This window comes from Parambassis ranga, chromosome 13 (genome assembly GCF_900634625.1).
Source record: "Parambassis ranga chromosome 13, fParRan2.1, whole genome shotgun sequence".
Lineage (NCBI taxonomy): Eukaryota > Metazoa > Chordata > Actinopteri > Ambassidae > Parambassis > Parambassis ranga.
Genome location: NC_041033.1, coordinates 15,792,967 through 15,802,861, shown reverse-complemented (window position 1 = coordinate 15,802,861; position 9,895 = coordinate 15,792,967). Strand labels below are relative to the sequence as shown.

Genomic DNA, 9,895 nt, shown 5'->3' with positions numbered 1-9,895 from the left:
CAGCCTTAAGCAATTTACCTGATGGGATTATATTAAAGTATTTCAAAATCAAACTTTTAAATTCAGGGACAAAAGTCATCAAATCACATAAGCAGCCATAATGACTTTCCTTAATTGATTTATCATTAAAAGCCACTTTTAATGAGTTTGTCAGGTTGCACATACATGTCCTTGAAACTGCCTTTTTCCGAAGTATACGGGAGAGTTAGGGAACAGAGTTCCCATGTCAGGATGATCAGTGGAAAGCTCTGCTGGGTGTGTGAAAAGCTGTTCCCTGTGCTGCCTCTAGAGGCTTATGACATGGTCTGTATGGGTGACACTGACTGTTACTGTCTTAGTGGTACTTGCTAAACCTGTGGCTAATCCAACAATGGGTAAAAACATGAGGCCCACCTGTCACTCAAAGTGGCCATGGCCTTAATTAGGAATAATATTAAGCTTTAATAAATGTTAAAATACTCCTTATACAGTTGTTGTAGTTACATCGGCTGTAACTTTGTTTTATATTGGAGGTCTGTAAGCTTTTTTGGGGCTTGATTTTTTTTTAATTGGATTTATTTCTGCTACTTCTGATTTGCAGTCGTGCCTCATTCTACTCGTTTCCAGTCCTTGCATGCAGACACCACTAACAGGCTCAGCAGAGATTGTGTGATGTGCATAATTAAATGTAATGCAGGGTGATCTGCTAATTGTAATCTACAGAATATAATGCTACTCTCCACTGATGATGATTGTGGTGATGGCTGCACCGCTGAGAGAAATGACCATGTGTTACATCATATCCATGTCCAGCTGAGCTCCACTGCTCACGTGAGGTGAGAGGATTGAGCCCGGGATTGTTTACGGATTAGTCAGCAGGACTTACCAGATTCAGAGATTCAGAAATCAAGGGACAGCAGCGCCACAGCGGCAGGGTCACATTGTCCCAGGAGGAATAAGAAAGCACTGAGTCAGTGCGCTTAAAGTATATGGAAAAACAACACACAGTCTCTTCACTCTGGCTCGCATACATACACACGACTTCCTCCTCCACACCCACCCACCCACCACCACCGCCCATCACCTAATTCTTCTGCTACACGCTTTCAGTCTGGAAAAGAAGGAAGGCGTGCCTGGATGAACAGATGTGGAGATCTCAGCTGCCTGTCTATGGATCATAACGCTCCCTCTCTCCGTCTCCCTCCTGTCTATCCTCCCCCGTCCATCCATTTAAGCGCATGAGGGACACTTTTCACAGTTTACTTCTCTGAAGCTGAAGGATTTTAGCACCGTCAGTAGCTGTTTTTTTTTTTTTAATTCCATGTTGTAGTTTTTGAACCAAGCTTCAAACTGGAGACACAAATAGACACCGACTGCTGGGATCATTTGATCCAGCTTCAGCTGTCCGGTTCAGGTGACTGGGCCCCCTGTGAGTTTATCCTCCTCTTTCTTTTTCTTTCTTGTATTTTGCTTTTGGTTTATTTTGTTCATTTCTGTTTTCCATAGTTTATACTTCCGTTGTACATTTTGTTTCTGTTTGGTAGAATGTAGCTAAATTTCTTTACAATTTAAATGGTTAAAAATAATATTTTTGTTTCTTTGATGGTGTCGCCAACTGCTTATTTTCCTGGATTCAGTTGTTTTGCAAATTTTACATGCAGAGAAGTAAACTGTAATGAAAATGCAAATGGTATAATTGAAGATTGAGCTGGTACATTATGTGGATGTAAACGGTCTGAACTTTAACTTTATTTTAAGACAAATAAGTGTCTTTTAAACTTCTAAAAAACTCTCTGCCCTATGTTACAGCCATGTCAGCCTTAGACATCTCACTCTCAACTAACCTTTAACCATGGAAATGTCATTAATCTTAAAAACTAAACTCAAATAAAGTCAAACTTCCACATAAAAAGATGCTACTGTTTATATTAAACTGACAATAGTAGATGTAACTTATTTCCCACAGTGCTCTGGATACCTCGAACCATCAGTCAAACAGAATGAAGCACTTATCAAACTCACACAGACCTGTTGTTGTTGTTGTTGTTGTTCCAGGTGACACCCAGAAGGTGGAGTTCCCCAGAAAAGAGATGGAGGTGGTGGAGGGACAGATGGTGGTGTTGCACGCCTGGTACAGCCCCAGCTCGGACATTTCCAAAAACTCTGTCATTTGGCACTTCACGGGGAACGAGTCCAAGCAGGTGAGACCAGTGGAGGCAGAAACCATCTTCTTCTGTACAGGTGACCCTGCTCTGACCTCTGCTCTGACCTCTGCTCTGACCTCTGCTCTGAACTCTGCTCTGAACTCTGCTGATGCGCACAGTGAGATTACAATGAGGTATATAGTGTGTCGGCTGATCCTCTGTAGCAGAAGCAATACGATTAATATAAAACAATAGAGCTGCCACAGTGAGCTGACCTACCTTTGAGATTGATTTGAGATTTTATCATGCTATATTTAACCCTGGTTTGCCTTTGTCACATGTGTAGGATCCTTTTCACTGTACTGAAAAGTCCTGCATCTTTTGGTGAATATTTAGTATTGAAGTTTGCACATTTTCCCTGTGCATGCATGGGTTAACACCAGCTCTTGCAGGTTCCACCCACATACCTAAGGCTGTAGGTGTGAGTGTAAGTGTCAGTGGTGGTTTGTGTCTACTGGTCCTGTGATGGACTGGTGACCTGTCCCAGAGTGTACCCTGCCTCTTACCCATTGATAGCTGGGAGATGATTTGGTCATATTATAAAAAAAAAGAGATAAACACCAGGGGGAAAGTTTTAGTTTTTCATTACACAACACTGTTCCATCCATCCAGTGTTTTTAAGGTAGAAGATGATCTGTGGAGATTAGCACCACATCTAATTCGCAGCCGGAAGGAATCGAGGAAGGACGGATGTTATTAATGAAAGGATGACACTAATGACATTTTATCTCCTTTTACTGCGCCTCCTATGTGTCAGACTGAAACTACAGATATATGCATATATACAGTGGATTTGTGTGCCGTGTGGGTGAGAGGGAGTGTGTAGCATGATTAATATAATCTAAACAGTTTCAGTGTCTGATGCCTGTGAGCTTATCTCAAACAGCAGAAAATCAGCCTAAATTTCAACATGGACCATCTGCACATGTCAGGATTATCTTCATGAAGGACACTGATTTCTGTTGTTAATCTGCACACTTAATATGTCTGCAGCAAATAAACTGTAGCACTATAAAAACTGATTCAGAAATATTTGCCTAATGATTTCCTGTGATACTAACAGCTGTGTGGTGTTCTTTCTGTGCAGGTGATAAACTTTAGCTCAGGTAAGATCGGACACGGCCAGAACGACTTCACCAAACGAGTTGGCTTCAGCGTGGCCATGCCCTCAGCCAATCTCTCTATCTACATCAACAACACCCAGGAATCAGACTCGGGCCTGTACTTCTGCAATGTCATTGTCCCCGGAGCTTCTGGCCTTTCCGGAGAGATGCGCCTTAATGTCAAAGGTAATGGTCCAACAGCATCAGAGGAATTTCAAAGGTTACATCTAATCAGAAGAGTCCTGCAGTGCAGCTCACATGCATATGGATTTTTGGATTTTTTTTGGACCAGCCTGCTAAAAATCATATATTTATACAAGAAAGCAATGTTCAAATAAAACTCATCTGCTGTTTAGGGACTCATAAGGCTCTGAGGTCGTTATGTCATCCCCAGCAGCAGATGGAAATCAGGGGAAGGGGGTCAAAACATTTACTTTTCCTATTCGTGGGCTACACTGCACTGAGAAATCTCCACACTGCAGGCGGTGGATTAAAACTAACCAACAAGTTCAATAAAGGGTCATTGATTTTCTTATCTCATAGAGGTTAACTTAATCCTGTTTGTCTCCTCTGCTCAGTCCCCCCTTCGCCACCAGTCTGCACCATGACCGGGAACCCAGTGATGAATGGCAATGTGACTCTGAGCTGTAAGTCCAGTCATGGAAAACCTGTCCCTCAGTACAAGTGGACCAAGGCTGCACCAACGTCTGAAGTCTTCTTCTCTCCGATGCAGAGTAAGTGTAATCTGAGCACATAACATGACTACATATTTTTAGTTATACAGACACCATAAACTAATAACATAGACTCTTTTTAAGATTAAGATTATTAAAACCATTATTTGTCCCACAATGGGAAAATTATTTTGTAAAGCAGACACATTGTCCTGTCAGAACAAGAAGAGCACTGGTATGACGTTATAGGTCCATATTATACCTGTTTTGACAAGGAAGTTTTAAATGCACAAGTACTAAGAATCTGTCCAGGTTTCTCTCAAAATACTGCAGATCATTTAGTGCTAGTCTTCTTGTATACCCCCTGAACCCTGGTCCAAACAGGGTGTTTTAGTGTCGGCAGCTTTAAATGCAAATACATAGCATTTCCAGAATGGAAAGGAAACTAATACAAGGGAAAACAACTAGCCAGTCATGAGACACATGGTTGAAAACAAAAACTCAGTAGTTCAACTGTACACATTTGAACCAGCTGGAGGGGGTTGGACTCTCACTCTCCCTTTTATGACATCATCAAGGAGTTGCAGACTCCATATTGGAAAATATTTAAGTGATGAAGAGAGGGGGAAAATGAAGGCCTGGGTGTTTTGTATGTCCTTTGAAATATTTTGGACACATAATTATTAGATTTCTAAACACTGACTGCAGTCCATGTATATTAGCTGTTTCTGAAATGTGTTTTGCTCACTGCGGGTCAACATGGCTGCTGTGGTGAAAAAAGCTTTGTTTGTGAAAATTTAATAAATAAATAAAAATATTCATTTACTCACTTTTACAGATGACAGGTGTCACGTGCACACAATCAAACAAGCACAGTAATTTCCACTGGTGATGAATATTGTGCTCTTATGGTCCAGATGTCAAAGAATTAGAGAGGAGTTGATAAAAATGTTGATGGGTTTATCTAAGCTGCACAGCCATAAAAAAACAGAAACGAGAGCACTGCTTTGATGGTTCTTTTTTTCTGCCCTGTGTTTCGCCTCCAGGGCTGCACGCATGCACGCACACACACACGTTTGCTTATCTTTTTCAGTGGAGATTTTTGGATTTGGATGCAACCTAAGGGAAACGATATAGTTTCAAAGCTCAAAAAAATCAATCTGTATTTTTTTTTTCACCTGAGGAACAGGTGCACCAGAAATCTTTAGTACTATTTGTAATCTTTACATTCTGATGTTTCACCCTTCACAATACTAGAATGTCCCACAGGATGAGGGGGGTTGAATAATTTGGATTGCTCCAGAATGTACCTCCGACTCGATCTTGCCATAACATGCAGCGTGAAATCCTCTTTACAGCCAGACACACACGGCGTCCTCCTCTCATAATGCTGCTGCCTATGCAAGAGAGGGAGAGAGAGAGGGAGAGAGAGAGAGAGGGAGAGAAAGCATTTCTTGCATTATTTTGTAGATGTTTTTTTTGAAATGATGCTGCAGAGAAACAAACACCATCTGTTTCTGAACAACAGGACTTAGGCTGATTGATTGAGTATTGACTTAAATGCTTTGATCTCCTGCGCTCATCTCTTTATAGCAGAAAAGTCCTCAGACTCATAGAATGAAAACTACTCCCTCTGATTGTGCATTGACCCGGGCCTTTGTGGTGCTATACGCACTCTTACGCCTTCATCGCACGTGTACGTGCACCCTCTGAAATGGCATCGACACTCCAAGTTCAAACCCTGCGCTCATCGTTTCATCTGATATATGCTAACTCTGTGACACTTGAACTTTTACTCTGCCATCACTGCTTATCTCTTTCAGCAATCTCTCCCTCCCTCCCTCTCTCTCTCTCTCTCTCTCTCTCTCTCTCTCTCTCTCTCACTGCTGATCCTCTCACGGCACTCCTCATTTCCTGTCGACCTTGCTTCATCTAACAAGTCCCATGTCATTACTTGATCAACCCCTCTAAGAGGCATAAGTTGGATTTGGGACTGACTCTTCCACTCCCTTCCCATCAGTTTGCATCATTCCTTCCCTACCTCTCATTCATGTTCACTCTTTCTCTCTCCCATCTCTCCTTTTAAAACAAAAACAACCATTCAGAATGGAGAGCCTGCCCCCAGCCCATGCTTGTCCTTGGGTTCATGGGTAAGGGGTTTCAACTCATACATTTTCCATTTATTTCCCTTATCCCCATCCCGCCTTCTCCTGCAAACATTATATCCCAAGGCATTATGTTTTCTGCTGCCCCTTAAGCTGAAAAAAAGCTTTGAAGGAAAAATAAAAATCAGCCCAGTTTTAAGAATACTGATCAAATTATATTTAAAAACATATTACCATAATAAAGAAAAAAAGTCTTTGGTGTCAGACCAGGTGATAATCCAACTAAACCTGTAAGAGTCACTCTCTGCTTGAAACATTCATGGATTAAATCTTCACTTCATGCTTAATCTTCATTGTAACCATTTGGAATAATGAACAGATGTTTTACATGGTGAGAATTTCCTGAATATATCCACAAGGAGGATTTTCAGACTTGCATAAATTACAATTGAGGCTGTTCCTTTAAATCTTTTTTTCAGTGTGTGTGTTGTGTTTAGATTTAGCTGCAATCCCTGTTCATTAAGTCACTGTATGCTATTTTAAGGTGTACAATATATTTTCAAGCTGTGCTAAAAAAGTGCTAAAGCTGTGTGGGCTGTAACTTCAATTACAATAGGCCTAGGCTTACCTAAAATGCTAGCTAAGTGCTATTAAATAGATTTATTTATTAGTTAAATATCTCTCAGTTATCTGTCCACTATTTCATTGGACATAATGACAGCCGCAGAGCATGCTGGGAGTTTAAAATGTTGTCATGTAAATGTAGAAAAGAACACATGTTGTCATGTGGAGTCCTATTTATTCCACTAGAATGCAGACTGGTGGTGTTGAATCCTCACCCCTTTGTATGAGTGAATTAACCGTAATCTGGCTTCCTGTAGTTTCCTCTATGTTTTAGATTTATGATGTGAAGTCTGGTTTTTCACATTAATTGTGAAACTCTGTTCCCTGATCATCAGATATATCTGTACCACTAGCCGCATATAGAAAATCTGCTGATCCTGATTTACATTAATCACGTGTGGAGGCTTTGACAAATGCTGCTCATTGACCTTGCAGTGATAGCAGCGTAATATGAGTGATGTTCCTGTCTTGATACGGAGCAGCACCTACTGTAACGTCGGATCCCTCTGCAGCGCTGGGTGCAAGTTTGAATTCGCTCCAAGCTCCCAGTCAGCTGATGTGCTGATAATCTGTCACAATTGGGTTTGGTCCTTCACAGCTGGTTTTCAAGCCCAGGGATTAAATAATCAGAGAGGGAGCCAGGTGCATATCAACACTCATCTGGAGCCGTTTTATTTGGCAGTATTACTTAATACAAACATATTATTTAATATTCCAAAGTTTAGCACTAAAGCATAGGTTTTCCCCCATTGTAATGTTTATTTGAGGTCAATATAATTACACTGTGCACGCCTGCCTTCATTAGCCTCCCTCCTGATGGTGCACATAGCACAGTCCACGCTGCAATCACTATTGATCATTGATGATTTACTGGCCCCTTGCTTTAATAAGGTGCTTGCTAACATAATTTAGCATAACTTTGGACCTAAAGAACAGATGCCATTCACAAAACACTCACAAGTTCTGTCCAAACAACACCTTTAGACGGCGATTCCACAAAAAGTCTCTCGCGTCGCCACGAAAGCAGAAACACATCAGATGAAGACATGCTGCGATGTGACGTCTAAGATTGGATTTCAGAGGATTTGTTTTGATAAGTCCCTCATGAAGCTTGTTTATTTTTTTTTACAGTCTATGTTTGCAACACAGCGTTTTAAAGCCAGATGTGCTAAGAGGAACAGATTGTGAGACACACACACACTCTTACTGCCAGGTTGTGACCTTGCCATGAGAAAATATTTTATAACAAAAATTGCTGACCAACATCATGATACAGCAAGACTACAGGAGCATCCGCAGAGCTATCAACTGTGGGATTGGATGGATTATATTCTGGATTAAGGGTGGAAATTAGTAACGAATGATTTAACACTGCACATCATGAAGCCGATGATATATTTGTGTTGAATTTTATCATCTTTTGAATAGGAACTACAGTTAACGTGTTTGAATTTGACATAGTAGCTCCCCTACATGTAATGTTGTGCTTTAGTATACTGTAGTTCCATTGACTGTGAAGAGTGTTTGTGTAACTTTGTGGTTGTCTTGCAGACGAGAGACACGGCACCCTCAAGCTGAGCAACCTCACTAAAAGCATGTCAGGGAAGTACATCTGCCGAGCCAGCAACACCGCCGGCTCCGACAGCTGCTCCATTAACCTGGAGGTTATCACCTGTACGCACACAGTAGAATCTCTGCCTTTAACTCTTACACCGCCATGATACACGCTCAGTGTGAACACCTCTGTGTTGTGTTTCCCCAGCTTCTAATGCAGGCATGATTGCAGCAGCGACTCTGGGGTCAGTGGTGGGGCTGGTGGCCATGGTGCTTTTTCTTATTTTCATACTGAAAAGGAGGCGGGACACTGAGGAGGAGATGGCCAATGAGATCAAGTGAGACATTTTATTAGGAACACATGTTCCTTTGTGGTCCAACAACATTCTTTCATTGTTAAAGTAAATGTTAATCACTTATTTAAATAAGGCTACAACATGGCTTGAAATTATGAGGGTTGGGTGACATCTCAGGTCTTTACAGGGTTAAACTGGACCTCTTTGTATTGCTGTTGTTATAAAATCATTGTATTTGTATCAAAGGGTTTTGGGCCTGTCGGTGCTTTGTTTTGTGGAATCTCACACTTTTTGTTATCATGTGTTTTCACCCTCATTCTCTTCTTCCTCTCTTTCTTTGATAGGGAGGATGCTCAGGCACCAAAAAGAGTGTCCTGGGCAAAGAGCAACACCGGCTCTGACATCGTGTCCAAAAACGGCACATTGTCCTCCATAGCCACCAGTCCTCGACCGCGAGACCCCCACCAGCCCAACTATCACTACCCGTACTCCCCAGTATCAGCATCAGACACAGGCTCAGTCATCAACGCCTACCAGCTGCGACCTGGAGAAGCCAACACCTTACAGGGACTCCCCGGTTACAACGTCGGAGGCACTCCTTCACGTAAACACAAGCGGCCTCCCAGCTCAAACGGAGGACCTCCACAGGTCCTCAGGAGCCCTGTGGTCTCTATCCCCAAAAGGACTGAGGGGGCTCAGCCTCAGGTTCCTCCTCCACTCACTGTGTCCCCCCCACCAGTCAGCTCCACTCTGACACGCATGGGAACTGTTGCTGTCATGGTGCCTGCTCAAAGCCAAGCCGGCTCACTGGTGTAGCCGACAGAAGCAGCTCTGGTGGGAAATAAAAGGACACGGAGAGAGTATTGAAGTGGGGACGCACTTTCTCCATGAAAACCTGGAAGGTTGTGAGAGAAGAGAAAGGTCTCGCAGGTGGTTTGTGCTTCATATGTGCAAATTCTTTTTCAGTTTAATTAACAGTGCAGTATTCTTTATTTAACTTTCTTTTTGTATGCTGCATCCAAGCTCACAGGAGAGGAATATATTTTTATTTATATGCTTAAAAAGAGATAAGCAGCAGTGTTACTTTAAGTAGCATCATAAACCATAATTATGAAAGAAGATCTGGGCCACTGTGACAAAACTATTTTTTTTTCTCTCTCTACTGAAGTCAGTCAGTATTCTGATTTTAAATCCAGAACAGAGTCTATACAGTGACCTTAATCTTCTACCAGACACAGAAACAGCTCAGACAGCATATTTGTAAAATATACAAAGAAGTTAAAACACATTTTTTTAAATTTTATTTCCTTTTTCTCGGCTGAGTAAGCATCAGTATTCTCAGGCTAACTGCACCAG

General features: G+C 41.8%; 1 protein-coding gene across 1 annotated transcript; it reads left to right on the top strand.

The window, feature by feature from the left end:
• The first annotated feature begins 231 nt into the window (after positions 1–231).
• esamb (endothelial cell adhesion molecule b) lies at positions 232–9,355 on the top strand. The gene is made up of 9 exons (XM_028420088.1): positions 232–313; positions 1,310–1,408; positions 2,035–2,180; positions 3,271–3,472; positions 3,865–4,020; positions 6,066–6,110; positions 8,241–8,363; positions 8,452–8,581; positions 8,884–9,355. The coding sequence occupies exons 1-9, from the start codon at positions 232–234 to the stop codon at positions 9,353–9,355; spliced, it is 1,455 nt and encodes a 484-aa protein (XP_028275889.1).
• The last annotated feature ends 540 nt before the right edge of the window (positions 9,356–9,895 follow it).